Genomic DNA, 14,951 nt, shown 5'->3' with positions numbered 1-14,951 from the left:
ACTGTGAATTTTTAAATATGTAGATGATTGTCATTTCCTGCACTACAAAGATCTGCAACTTGTTGAAATTGACTTGTCAGGTTTGCTCTCATCGCTTCTACAGGGATTCTGTTTCACTCTCTCAGTGATGGTTATAAAAGCACATATACATGCATAACTACACAAAGCACTTTCATTAGTTTATCTAACGAGAAATAGTGAGAGTGATATAAAGATAGAAATTATAATACTTAAAAAAGCAATGAAACTTTATTAATAAAGTTCATTATCCCGAGCTAAAGCAGGATTTTCTAGAAATGGTGGAAACAGGTTTAAATGCCATAAGCAACTTTAAAATAAGACCTTTCTTCTTATCAGTTCAAAAAGATGAAGAAAAATATATGTTTATTATCACTGAAAAATCTGAGACTTTAATGTGAGATGATTGTGTATAAAAGTAAATAAATCAGATAATCGTAAGAAATACTGAAATGTTTTGTTATTTTGAACAGCGGCAAGATATATTAACCTTGAGTTTGTACCATAATGTTGTATTACCTGTAATAGGTGCTAAAAATTACATGATCACTCAGTAGTCGTTTATGGTTAAAAGATTTGAGCTACCAATCTAAAATTTGATTTTGATGATCATTTTCTAAAAATCACCTTAAAAATATTTTTTACTGTGCCTTATTGGTTAAGCACTCACTAGGAAAAATTATCAATAGAGAGGCTTAAAAAATGTTCTTTCTTCCAGTTGTTCTGTATGTCTGTCTGTCCACACAATACATAAAAAAGAAATTGATCTATAGATTTGAAATTTTCTAATATAATTGAAATTCTTTAAATGATGTACGGTACAACAAAGTTTGAAACTTTGTTCTGACTAAAACTAAAAAGTATTTGGACACTATGAATCATATATTGGAAGTGAGACATTAGAATAATGGGATGCTGGACATATCACTTAAATTTTTAAATACGAAGTTTGAGGTTTAACTTTGTTCTTATGGACTTTAACCAGTCAGTACAATTGGGTTTTAACTAATACAATCTGCTCTTAACAGAACAAATTATTTTCCTTAAACTGATATTTGAACTGAGAGTGAAGGCCAATTGACTTATTAGGAGTATAACTGTAGATCTTGAAGCTTGGAAGAAGAAAAAAAAACTGAAGAACAAATACAGAAAAAGCTTTTTGAGAGTGGATTTTGTATGATTAGCTTATGTCAAACCTTTCCTGGACAAACTCTGTCTAGTTATATTTATCTCTAAGTGGAATCCTCGGCAATTTACCACTCCGACAACAACAATCAGAAGAGTTCTTCTTTTAGTTGAATCGACACACTCATAAGGCTCTGACTGGACCTGTTCTAAATGGGGTTTGCATTACTTGATGATTTTGACAAGTCTTGATTAAGATGTTTGGGAGAACCTGTAGACAAGAGTACAATAAAGTCCTATAAAAAGTACTTAACAAGATAATGAAGATTGAAATGACAAACTAAAAGTGTGTTTTCCAAAGATTGCTTGAATTGCTATCAATATTGGAACAAAGGCTTTTCAAATATGTAGTTATGTATTACAGAGAACAAATATGGTAGTTGCAGATGTAATGGGTAATTAGTTCTTAGGGTTACTAAGGGCTCCTAGGGGCTGGTGTCAAGATAGTAATAAAAACCAATTAATTGCAAAAATTTCATACTATCAACCAAGTTGGTGAGGAAAACGTTAGAAATAATGAAGAAAGAAAATAACCAACAATGAAGATAGTATCAAATTATTGAAAAGTTGGCAGCATGAGATAAAGAAGTATTAATGGCTGTTTGGTTATTGATTGGCCACAATACAGTATGGGGGAGTATTAGCAGATCTGTATTATTGTCAATTGTTTAACATCTGCTGACTGAGGATGGCTTTTTATAGCGAGGCTAAAATATTTAAAGATTTTTAACTTTGTTAACAATGTTTCGATCTATGGTTGTGTACAGCGAAACCTAGATGACATTGCCATTTGTTTACAATGCCAGTTTTATCTCAGGCACAGTGAAGGTTGCAGTTTCTGTTCCTAGTGTAGTCAATACCCTTGTTTGTTTTAGAATTTTCATTTCCTGCAAACAACACTTTTACTGTGTTTCATCCACTCTTGCATTTTTTCATATTAGTAAAAATGAACCTTGACAGGATAACAGGATTTCGGACATTTGTCATCGTTATTTGTTACAAAAGGTGTAACACAATGTTTTGAGGATTGGAACAAACACTCGGGACTTGCATTCTCTTCGGTTACAACGCCAGGACTGGACTCCAAGCAGCTTTTAGGTATGTTTGAACCCCTTTCTTTCCCTGCTTTTCTTCTTTCTGTTCTTTATTTTTGTATGTACTAACACCTCCCCCACCTGACGAAGAGGATAAATTCTAATCCTCGAAACTTCATGTTATACCTTTTGCAACATATAACGATGGCAAATGTCTGAAATCCTGTTATCCGGTCAAACCTTCCATTGTCAATAACAGACTTTACAAAGAGCAAATGAGCTTGTTAATGTCATATGTTAAGACCAAGTAAATGTAACTAGTACTTTTAAACTTATTAAAACTTAGGTAAATAATCAAGGTTTCAGTTTTAAATTTAAAGAGTTAAAACATTTAACTTTTTATCTAAATCCAAGAAAATATTTTATAAGACAACTTTAATTGTTCATGATATGTAGCTTATAGAGCTTAATTATTAAGTTTAAAGCTTTGAATTCATAATTTTTATTTTTTTAATTATTGCGCTTTAAGGTTTGTTGGCTTATTAATTGAAATAAATTTAAAATCATCTTTAAGTATTGTTTTATTTTTGGTTTTCAATATAGTTTTTAATCTACAGCCAATTTTTCAATTACATTTGCCAAATTTAATTAAAAAGGACTTGGTTATTTTCTAAATACCTCTTGTGGTACTTACCAAATGTATTCATATATTTAAAACCCTACAAAAATGTTATGTTTAAAACATTGTTACCTTATATTAATACATCACAGTGAACCCTATGTTGTGCCGGGATATACAGGATCCCTCTTCTCAAAACTCCAAACTATGTGTCATCTCCGCTAGGAAGTGTCCTTAGATAGATAGATTGACTCTGCCACTAGGCGTGTGCGTATCAATGACGGATAATTTATTTAATGTAGGAAAAGTCGGGAAAATAAAACAATCGGTACAGTAAAAACATAGTTGTTATTAATTACAGAATATGTTTACAATTCTAACACTACTCGGGGAACAATCAACAAAATTGTCACAACCCAAAACAAACGAAACCATTCAATGCTCGTTCAACAAGTGAGGGAATAACGTAGTCTGAAACTATCGAAATTATAGTAAAATTGGTAACTAATAAGGTGGTTGATAACATTAACATAGACTTATCACTACGGCATACAACACTAATGACACTCATGTTGTATATATTTATATATGTCGCTGGTAGCTAGTACGATATTGTCTATACAGTACAATAAATATTCTGGCAAATATTGTTTTTAATTATATCACCTCACAGATTTCCAAACAATATTTCATGTTTACATTTTTTTATTACATGATCTCGTAATATATGAATAAAAAAATGAAGGGAGTATAAAATAATTTAATTATGCTTTAATTAAATAATTTTATTTAAAATTTGTAAAAAATAGTTTAAGCATGCTATAATAATTGTTTTAATTAATTAAATTTGAGTTTAATTTTTTTTAATTAAAATAAAAAATATTTTTATATTTTAATTTAAAATTGTTATTTAACAATTGTAAACAATAACAAAACAATATATTTAAAATAAATTACCAAATAAATTGTAAATTATTTTTGCATGTAATTATCTTGTTAATATAATTTGAAAATAACTTTTAATGGCTTTTACAATATCAGTATTAATTATTTTGAAAATATTTTTCTACCAACTGCAAATGGATTTTTTACAACAAATTACTGGATTTTATAACCTTTGTGTAGTGACTGAAAAATTTATAGCTAACTTTGTTGTTCAAAAATTCACCTAAAGGCAAACTCCACATTCCTTTAATTCTATTTGAGAGACTATTTATTTAATTGATACACTTGTGTCTAAAACATGCAAACATTGTTTGGTCAGTAAATGCTAGCTAGCTAGACCGCTGTAGACAAGCCTTGAACCAATCACTATTCTAAAGTAGAAAACAGTAATAATGGAATATCAGTCATTATTGAGTTTGCACTTGAAATCATTGTCTTTTACAATCAACTGAGTCAACAAGGAAAATGCAACAATGCTTTACATGAAAAATGATTTTATAAAACTCGCTGGGCTTATCGTTATCAGTGAAATCTTACTGATCTCAAAAACTAATAACATTGGAAGAACTAGATTTTTACAACATAAAATAATTATTAAGTACGGTATATTTTTTAGATGCATTTTAATATACTAAAGCACAAACAAGATATGATTATGTTACTAAATTTTGTATATAAACTTGCTGATCAATAATAATTGTGCTAATTAATAATAATGAATCTTTAATATACTAAAGATTTCAGTCAAATTTCATTGACCAAAAATGGTTAGAAAACTATGCACAACTTGAAAATCAAGTTATAGTCAAAATATCTTATTATTTATATCTTCCGCTAAAACATTTGATCTAGACTTGGAAAGCTTTTGAATTCCTTAAAATCTTACATAAATCTAAACTTAAGGTTATTAAAAGAGTTATATTTGTTGGTCTGAGATTTATATTCAGCTTTGGTGTTTCTTTAAGCACAGGCTAATATTTAATAAACCACCAAGACTCGTAAACAAAAAAAAAATGCAATATGGAAGTGCATAGCAACGTGCACCTCATCGGGCGCATGTTGCACTTTACAAAATTTCGGTGTGGACTTGTTTGGGTATATGAGTTGTGAAAGAACGCATGCACCAGATGGAAGTATACATCGGCTGTAGTAAAGCAATCTTGAGTTTTAACCCAGAACCTCAAACACTTTTATATTGCAATTTTTTGTCATTATATTACAGAAGTGTCTCATTTGAAAGATATGGGACCCGTATTGATCTCAACTTTTAAATGAGACATTACCACAATTCTATGACTAAATATAACGGTGTTAAAGTATTTGAAGTTTAACAGTGTTCTTAAAGGGTTAAATATTGGACCTCAAGAGCAACTGGAATTTAAGCTCAGACTAACAAATACATTATAAAATATTTAATGTTGTTTTTGAAGACTAATTGAAAATATTAGCAATCTAGAACTCATCTTGAGCACTAAATCTAAATTTTTATACTAAACCAAAATGAAGTAGTGATAAAATTACTGCCAATTCTTGTTTCAAAGATAAATATTCTTAAAAATCTGCATTAATTGTTTTCAGTCAATTTTCTCTAGCCCAAATTTAATTTGGTTGTAAATTGTAAAACTTTTACTTCTAACACAAACATAACTCTAAAACTATTTCCATAAAAACCCAACAAAATGGCAACTTAACTAATCGTGTTCCGAGAAACACGGGTAAACTTAATAGTAAATCATAGTAAAACTTAATAACAATGCAAACTTTAAACTTCTTTGGCATGGTTTCTTAAGGTTAAATACAAGATCGCAACTTTTCTGGACAGCGGCAACATGGATGGAACCGTTGTGGCCTGTAAATCAACATTGTATTAATTTTAAAAAAAAGCAAGTTAAAAATTACACTCAAAAGTTTGTGGTAGTATATATGAGCGAGGATTTACACACTGCATAGAAGTCCAAAGAAACTTAATAACCATTGTGGATAAAGGAAATAGGATTTTTTTGGACATTTGTGATGTAAAGAAATCAGTAACATTGCACTTGTTTTGCTTCCAGAACACAACAAGGAAATTGAATTAAAATTTATTTTATACGTCTGGCCTGCCATGGACAAGAACTGGCTTGTTAGTGTGTTGGTCTGTGTGCTGCGTAGTTAGTTATCTTGTACTAGTTAGTTTTGTCCATAACCAGCCATAGATATAAATTAAATTTTAGTTCAATTTTTCATTGTGTTGAGTCTCTGTGTATGTATTTTCATGTTTTTATATATTTGTGTTTGTATTTTGTGTTGTTGTCTTTGTGTAATTTCATTAATTTTGACGGTTTGTTTTTTAACCATTTGACAACATGATTTAATTAAGGGACAGCACGCCCGAAATTAGTCATCATTGACACAAAAAAGTTGGAATAATGAAAGTTATGTAACCTTATTTAATTTAATAGTTAGTAACATTATGTGTAATTTTGTGTATTTTTTACGTGTCATTGTGTATACAATGTGATCTCTTCCTCAGCAAGGGTGTAGCCAGCGAGGAGGTCCAGGAGGTTCAGACCCCCTAAATTTTCAATTACTTTTTTAGTAAATGATTATTATTATTTAAATGACTCAGTATCACTGACATGTGCTGCTGAAAGATCGTTCTCAAAAAAGAAACGGGTTAAGAACTTTTTAAGGATCAAAATGGGACCTTACTCTCTGTCCACTAGGGAATATATCAGTTGTCTAGACCCCCAAAATTTTTTACTGGCTATGTTTTTGCTCCTCAGATTAATAAGTAATCTAACATAACTGTAACCTAGGTTAACATACTGTTATAGATTTCTTGTTTCACCGTACAATGGCAAAAGCCTGGACAATTTTTGCTTCCTTCGCAATCGTTACACCATCATAAAAAAAACAATATGAGGGTACTAGAATTAAAACAAAAATTTTAGTGTAATTCAAATGCAACCTATACATTCTTATGACATAAGATTGGTTTTTAAAAATGATTTCTTCCTCTTTTTCCATCAATTCAGGCAAATCACCTGTTTCTTTTCATCATCACAGATCTGGTACACTGCTAAATTGTTGCTCCATCATTTTTAAGAGTGTCCTAAATTCCTGCAACAGAATGGTAATTGTTCACGTGCAATTCTGACTTTTTCAAAACAAGTTATAAAATATAACTCAGTACCTGAGCTACATTCAGAGTAGCTGTTCGATGACAGGCAGCCGCAGGCACATGTGCTCCGCACCGCGTATTGGCAGCCGGTTGACGGTGTAGTGGCGTATCATCTCCGGGATGGAGGTGAACGGATTGCTGAACTGGCCGAGGATGAACTTGCCTGACTCCCGGCACTGCTGTATCCTCATGTGCATGAATCCTCGAGCACTCCTGTGTCAATGTGCTTTTGATTAGTTTACTTAAACACATTGTTGAAAAAAGGACGGAAAAAGAGTAGATTGAAATGAAAAGGTGTAAAGAGCTAGGAAAGGTTTTGGAATCCGATATGACCCTTGAATATCTGAATACAGCTTTCATCTTTGTCATACGTATTCGTGTTGGGAGGTATTAGATTCAAGTGCAGATGAACAAAACTAAGCATTTGTATAGCCAAGTCAAAATTATGAAGATGGAAATGATAGAACAATCAAATATTTGAATCTTTTGCTAAATATTTTCTGTTTAGGCTGTACATACGTGAATCTGTTTAATGCTGATTAAAACACAGATTCTGTCTCAAGTGCTAAAATATACTTCGATATTGTAAAGCAGTGATATAACTAAGGAGGGCATGAGGGGGATAGAAATCAGTTATTGTTTGATTTAAATAATTTTGGTGCCATTATATTTGTGATAAAACCCTCTAAAAACTGTTTTTCTTATAATGCTTGAGGAAAATGCTTGTTTTTAAAATATTCAAAGTTTATAAGTTTTAATGGCCGCCATTTAGAAAATACTAAAGATAATTTCATTATATTTTTTTCAGTAACTGCCCTTGTTATTATAAACCTTTGAGCCAAATTTGGTATAATTTAATTTATTAAATATTGAGATATTATTTTTTTTCTAAAAAAAACATACAGATAGACAAATGGAAAACTAAGCATTGAAGACCTATGTTCATATGGTGAAACATGTTTCTCTTGACCTGAGCAATAACATGGTATACCTTTGTCCAGAGAGTTACGGGACACTCTGTATAACAGTCTTGTTAAATTATTGCTGCTAGTTGATAGGAAAATGAGCAGGCTACTTTGAAAAGTACATTCGAGCTTGCCACTAATTTGAAAGAACACATAAAAGTACACATATTTGACACTTATTCAGAAATTTCTGTTGCACTGCAATATTTTTCAACCAGTAGAGAGCATTGTGTAAAATATGTGTAAACAATGTGTACTTTTATGTGATATTTCAAATAAATGGACCCTAGAAGGTAGTTTTCAAGATCTGCTGATTTCCTATCAACTAGCAACAATCTTTGGCTTTCATCCCTATTAATTCAAGCCTTGTTAAATGAGTTTGGACTTATTTCAATACACAAATTTTATAACTTGTAAATTATAAATTGAAGGGAAGGTAAGAATTTCTTCTGTTTGAAGTTGATTTGCATGATTTCCTCTAAACTGAAAGTGAATAATTTTGATAATGTTTGTTTCATTTTAAAATTTTTGCCCTTAATCTAAATATCAAGATGCATTAAGTAAGGATACAAGTAAGCATGACAGATTTGTAACAGAATCAGAATCAAGCGAGCTCGGTTTATGTTTTCAGTTCTCTAATTAATTGTTTATGTTTAACAAAAATTACTAAGAATTTTGTATTTTCAGAATTTTGAAGATTTCTCTCAGTGTAAACCTTTACTAAAGGGCTGTTTTTATTATTTGTTTTGAAATTCACAATAACTGCTTTACATTTACTTACAGCTAAATCATTTTCACTCACAGAGAATGTATTCACTCAAACTCTTACACTTGATGACATTTCTAGGAAATGCAGATGCCTGAGGCTTATTGTGTGTACATCTGGACATCTGAAAAGTCTGTAAGTCTTCTGTTAATTTCCAATTGTGTGGTTTTTGAGTGGTTTAATCATATTTGATAGCTCTGTGACAAGTAGGCTACTGACTAAAGTGATAGCTAACTGAACCATAACATATGTATAGAGATTGGTACTAAAAACTCACTTGAGTGACAGGGAATAGTCCAGCCGAGAGCTCTCGCTGTTCCTCACGAGGTAACTGCCCTCGTCGTGGTGCCTCAAGACGTTCTCTGCCTCAAGCCGAGTGATGGCGCCATGGTACCACCTGCACATTTCATCCTCTCCAAGACAGCAACTCAAGACTTCAATAATAACCGACTTGCAGAGGAACTTGCTTATTTGAATTGGTTACCGTGAAGTGAACGGCTATTCCGAGACACGTGGATCATACAATTTTATGATCCATTCAGTTTAGTTTGTTATCGTGGAGTGGACGAAGTTAGAGCGCACGTTCTCTGTTGAAGCGTACTTTACAAACAGACACTCCATCGTCGACATGCAACGTGTATTCTGTACCCGTTTTAATATTGCACTCTGTGTTCGTGTTTCTGGCCATCAGTCTATTGTTTCATAGGTAAACAACTTCAGGGGGTGATGTCATGACAAGAAAATATGGACTTTCATGGACAGCAACATTACCTCAAAACATTGACATGGTAAGGCTATCTGTTTTGCATCCCTCAGTGGTCTGTCCATAAACCGGCAGCTGCTAAATGGTTACCTGCTCGTTCTGTGAGGTGAATCCTTCAGGAAGAACTGAAGTTTCATCATTTCAAAATACCTGTTGTGCAAAAACTTAAACCACATGATTTTTTTGCTTGAGAAAACGCATGTGAGGCGCTTCTTGACATGCCTCAAGGCACACTTCTTTTCTATAGTGATGAGGCTCACTTCCATCTGTCAGGATGTGTCAATAAACAGAACATGCCCTGCTAACCCCAGGCAACTTCATCAGTGACCTCTATATTCTCAGCGTGTTACTGTCTGGTGTGTTCTATTGAGAGTTGAGATAATTGGTCCATGGTTTTTTTTAAGAAAACAAGCAGGCAGTTTCAGTTGTGACCGTTACATCCGTATGCTTCACGATTTTTTCTTGCCGACAATGAGATGGATGTGTGGTTCCAGCAGGACGCAGCACGCACCGTGAGTGTCAATAGCAGTTTTGCGTCAACACTCACAGGATGCCTTTTTTGTCCTCTTAGGACAAGAAGCTTATAAATTGCACTCAGTCCAATATGAACCTTAGTGCTGCTTCCGGAGTGTGACAGGATATTTAGGATGGGTAATGTTAGGGGATAGGGGCTGCCTCCTATCGAGATCCATGAGGAAAAAAAGGGGAGGCCAGCTCTGAACCAGCCTCTCTAGTCAAAGCAGGCAGGGGGTGGCACACCCTTGTTGAGACTAGCAAGAACCTCTGAGATTAGGGAACAAACCCCACCAACCCCAACAGTCATCTCCCGCAGTAGACTAGACCTATCGAATTGCCCTTGTGCCCCAGAATCTCGACATTTGCGGTTAGTGATGTGCCAATCCTGGACATCATAAGGTTGCCCAGATTTAAGTGACACATCGGTTTTTGCTATGTCCAGTGGTGGGTTCAATTTGAAGGTATAAACCAGCCAGAAGTGATCCCTGCTGGATACCCAGGACGCCTTATCTCCGTAAGAGGTGACTTGCATTGGCCAGCACAATCACCTGATTTAGCCCTGTGCGATTATTTTTTTATTGGACTATCTAAAATCATTGGTCTATACTGATCTTCCCATGATCCTGTTCCCATCTCAACTGAAGAACAAAACTCGTCAAACTATCGTCAACATACCGGTTGATATACTGGAAAAAGTTGAACAATCTTCAGAGTCCAATTAGCGCAGTGCATTGACAACAATTGACGTGATCTGTCTGATTTCATCTTTAAAACTAAGTAAAAATTAATTTTAAATGTTGTATTTTTTATATAAAAAAAAAATAAATTCATGTTTTTATTTCTTCCTTTTAATGTAATTTCTAAATAAGCAAGTTCCTCTGTCTCACCCTGTACTATGGTTAATCATGATTATTCTTCATTGAAGCAGCAATATAAAAACATATGTATGAGGTTCTAAAGTTTCATTCCAAATGTAATGAACTATGAATCCAAAATCAACATATCATGATACACTTTCTTTACTATCGTCATACATAGCCAGGAGTAAAAAAATACACAAAACTGGAGTGGGGTAAAAACTTCATTCAGTGTTGAAGTGGTAAAATGAAAATCTACCTCCAAAAATAATCCTGTGATGTATTGCATTTCTATAGATAATCTTTATATACGAGTAATTTATCTCATAATGTAATTATCGTAATAAAATTAATTATTAATAGTGAGAATGATGTTCAAACCTTATAAACGCAGAATAACTTAAATTTGTGATGCGAGATCTAAAATATGTATTTATTATATTTTAACCTATGGAATATATATGCCAGTGGTGTATATAGAAAATTATTTCAGGGGGCTGATACACTGGGAGGTTTAGGAAGTATAAAATACTCTCCAAAAATAGGACCTAAAGGATCTTCCTCCGTGAAATTGTTGTTTTAATACCCCATAAATGTGTTATAACATAACAAACTACCGGAATTTTTATGTTTGTCTTTCAAAGCAAGATTGTCTTTTTGGCAAGATCCAGACTCGCCAGCCACCATTGGACTGTTTTCTTGGGGGATGTTCTAGTGAACAGTTACCACTGTATAGTTTATTGGCTGGCATATGATGTTTATTCATCTATGCAGATGAATCCATCTGATAAGAGTGAAGGGTTCGGGTCAAACTCGTCTCTATGTAGAAAGTTGTTTAGAGTTTACCGTATTAAACTCAATGCTGAACTCAAACTAAATAGAACTTAAATTGAGTTCCATAACTTCCTACAGAATTCAGGTCCTTGACACTATGAGTTACAGGGTTAATTAAAATAATATTTGTTCATACATGCAATGACAAAAAATTATGTGACTAACGATAATACAAAAAATTACATATTATTATATAAAAATTATATATCGTAGTAACGTAGAACCATTATGTCAAAATTTGAAATGAACCAAATAAACCTCATTAAACCAATTTAAATGAATGGACACATTAAACCTCTCAGCATCAACAAGTTACGGTAATAAGCTTCTATATACTTGTAACGTTTGACATAAGGGGGTTATAAAACGTATAAATAGGTTGAATTGCCCAACGCACAACAAATAACCACCTTTGTTATCAAGAATATTTTGTTAGATGTATATTCAAACATAGATTAAAATTTAAAAAATATGGATGGGAAAATGTAAATTATATTATTTATAATAGGATATGATGGACATTTTGGGATTAAAATACAGCTTTAGAATAAAATCTGCTATTATAATTTCCTGACAAGGTTCAAGTTCAAACTTTTTTTAACTAAAAAAACGGAATACGAACCCTTGCCTCTCCAACGGTAGGTCCACCTCAATGTCGGGGGCGGGCTGTGAGGTTCCGAGGTCCAGACTGAGGCCCAGAGGACGAGGTTGTCCTGTGGATAGCTCCAGGTCCAGCGTCAGAGAGGGTCGTGCCACTCCTGCCACTGCCAACACAATAGTTCTATCATGTGACACTTCTTGTTACATAGCATAACCTAAAAAAATTGTTCACTGTTTCTATTCAAAATTAATATATCACAAACTAAAAAAGTAAGGGATGCAACAGCATATAGCCACTGATAACAGTCAGTCAGTGATAACAAATAGTCACTGATAACAGCATATTTTCACTGATAACAGCATATATTTAAGTAAAGTTTCTAAAATAATTAATTAATATTATTGAATAAAAATAATCCCTCAATACTAAGAAAATTGCATTGTATTTGTGACAACTTTTCTGAAAACTAGTAGGAAAATTTTTTCCAAACAGTGTTTCTAAATAAAGATAGCAGTAAGTTGTGAGTTTTATGGCCATGTCCTCTGTTTTTGTTGTAGATTTTCATTCCCTTATACAGGAGACCTCATACACAAGTCATGACCTTGAACTGTACATGTAGTAACAGGTTAGGGTTCTTATGCATTTTGTCACTGTAAAACCAGATGATATTGATTGTTGCATTACCCCAAGTCACAATATAAAAAGTGAGGTTTACATACAACATATATTTTTGGACACACAATTAACTGTAATTTACTAACATTCAGCCAAATCCCATGGTGTGAACATGCATACTGTAATTGAACTCAATGTTCCTGATATAAAAATAAAGCCTCATGCACAATTTCATGTCTGTAGGTTAATTCGTTTTGGGATAAAATATAGACAGACAGACAGAAATGAAATTTTTGAGCTCCTCAAGTAATAAGCTTCTCTAAAGCTCATTCAACAAAATAAAGAAAGATTAAATAATTTAATTTATTGATTACTAATCACCTTAAGTAAATTTCAATAAATATATTTATTTTTGTTTATATTACGTTGTTGGTGTTTTGAAGTAAATACAATCAAAGACCAATAAGAATAAGAATAAGAATAAGAATAAGAATATTTATTTGCCATTCGGCCATAGTAGCAATAGACATCGTCAGGTGTTTAATTTACTTAAAACTAAAAAAAATACGGTTTGCCAAGGCACTGGAAATTGACAAACTTAACAGTTTAAAAATATTTTAACAACAACAACAATAAAAACAAGTTAAAAATAGCAAAAATAACAAATATATAGCAACAGCCTTGTCACACAACAATAAAGCAAGAGCTTACGTCATCAAACCAGCAAGGTGCGTCAAAAAGCAAAACTTAACAATTCTAAAATGAATATAAACAGTAACAAAAAAAGACAAAATAAATTCAAAAATAATAATAACAGCCATGTGATTAACAGCAAGTCAGAACAATAACAATAAAAGAAACAACAATAACAAGTCAAAATATAGAGTCAGCAATATCACAGTCCATGAACTCATTTAAAGAATAAAAAGGGTGGTTTACTAACCAGTCCATCAGCTTTCTCTTGAAACTCTTTATATCAACTGTATGGGCTTTATGGCCTAATTTATTAAAAAGTGTCAATGATAGTCTCTGATACAATGAATCTTTTTCACATTCATTATAAGAATATCGTTCAACATATGGCTTATTTGGGTTAAAAAAGTCAAGAAAATTACCAAATCAATTCAATAATTTTGTTGTAATTTTTCCTTTCTGTTAGCAAATAGGCATAAAAGGTTCAAATTTTACGGAAAGAAAAATATGAAGATTTTGTATAACATCACCCAAAATTTAAACCAGTATTATTGTTTTTCCTAAGAAAAAAGAATCATTGATATGTCTAATATTTGTTATTAACACATGGTGCTTTTTAACAGGATCTTTTAAAAATGTAGTAGAGTATGGTAGAAACCCAATTGCATAAAAAACAAATTTTTGATTGATACTATTTAATAATAAACACAAGCACAACTTATGTGCATTTTTTTTTATTCTGTTTATGCATGTAACATTTATGTCTAATTTTCTAAACATGTGTAAAAATTTGGCTTTAAGAATGACTTTTGTATTCATCTGTAAAATTTGAGCCTAAAGTATTATGCAGGTAAATATGCATGTAACCTTTATGGCTAATTTTCTAAACATCTGTAAAAATTTGCTTTAAGGATGATTTATTAAAAAAAAATCATCCTTTTTTATTTATATAAAATTTGACTCCAAAGTAGTATGCAGGTGAATGCTGACAAATTTATCTTTTAAAATAATGTGTTTCCTGTTATTATTGTGTTGTAAAATGAATATTCATGCACATGCTGACTTTTTGGAGCTTCTCTCTCTCAATATTTAGGTATACCAATGTACTTTCTCTGTTACTTTCAACTGTTTTTGAAAAAGAAAATAGTTTCATTCTAACCTAAATTATAGTAAGCATTAATTAATGAATTTAAACGGAGAGACGATGTGAAGCAATCACAAAATAACTCTCTCTTTCTCTCTCTGACAAACTTCACTTCCACTGATCTGAAGTTACCAAGACATTGTGGGAGAACAACATGGGAATCTAATAAAGGCAGGACCCTTGCGACTCTCAGCCTGTTCCTATTGGCTGCTGGCCTGGGTCTTTCCGTTACT

The 14,951-nt window shown here is 32.4% G+C and overlaps 1 protein-coding gene across 2 annotated transcripts in view; it reads right to left on the bottom strand.

Annotated features, from left to right (window-relative positions):
- Positions 1-3,841: 3,841 nt before the first annotated feature.
- Positions 3,842-14,951, bottom strand: part of LOC124366973 — a 615,086-nt gene continuing 603,976 nt past the window's right edge. Inside the window, exons 5-8 of one of the 2 annotated variants that reach the window (XM_046823610.1) lie at positions 12,288-12,429; positions 8,973-9,092; positions 6,977-7,177; positions 3,842-5,650 (exon numbers count right to left, since the gene is read on the bottom strand). In XM_046823610.1, coding sequence (XP_046679566.1) covers positions 6,988-7,177; positions 8,973-9,092; positions 12,288-12,429 — 452 coding nt within the window. In that variant the 3' untranslated portion in view covers positions 3,842-5,650; positions 6,977-6,987. The remainder of the gene's footprint in view (positions 5,651-6,976; positions 7,178-8,972; positions 9,093-12,287; positions 12,430-14,951) is intronic. The other variant, XM_046823611.1, reaches the window with a different exon arrangement.

This window comes from Homalodisca vitripennis, chromosome 7 (genome assembly GCF_021130785.1).
Source record: "Homalodisca vitripennis isolate AUS2020 chromosome 7, UT_GWSS_2.1, whole genome shotgun sequence".
Lineage (NCBI taxonomy): Eukaryota > Metazoa > Arthropoda > Insecta > Hemiptera > Cicadellidae > Homalodisca > Homalodisca vitripennis.
Note: the sequence above shows the minus strand (reverse complement) of the source record. Positions and strands in the feature narration are given on the sequence as shown.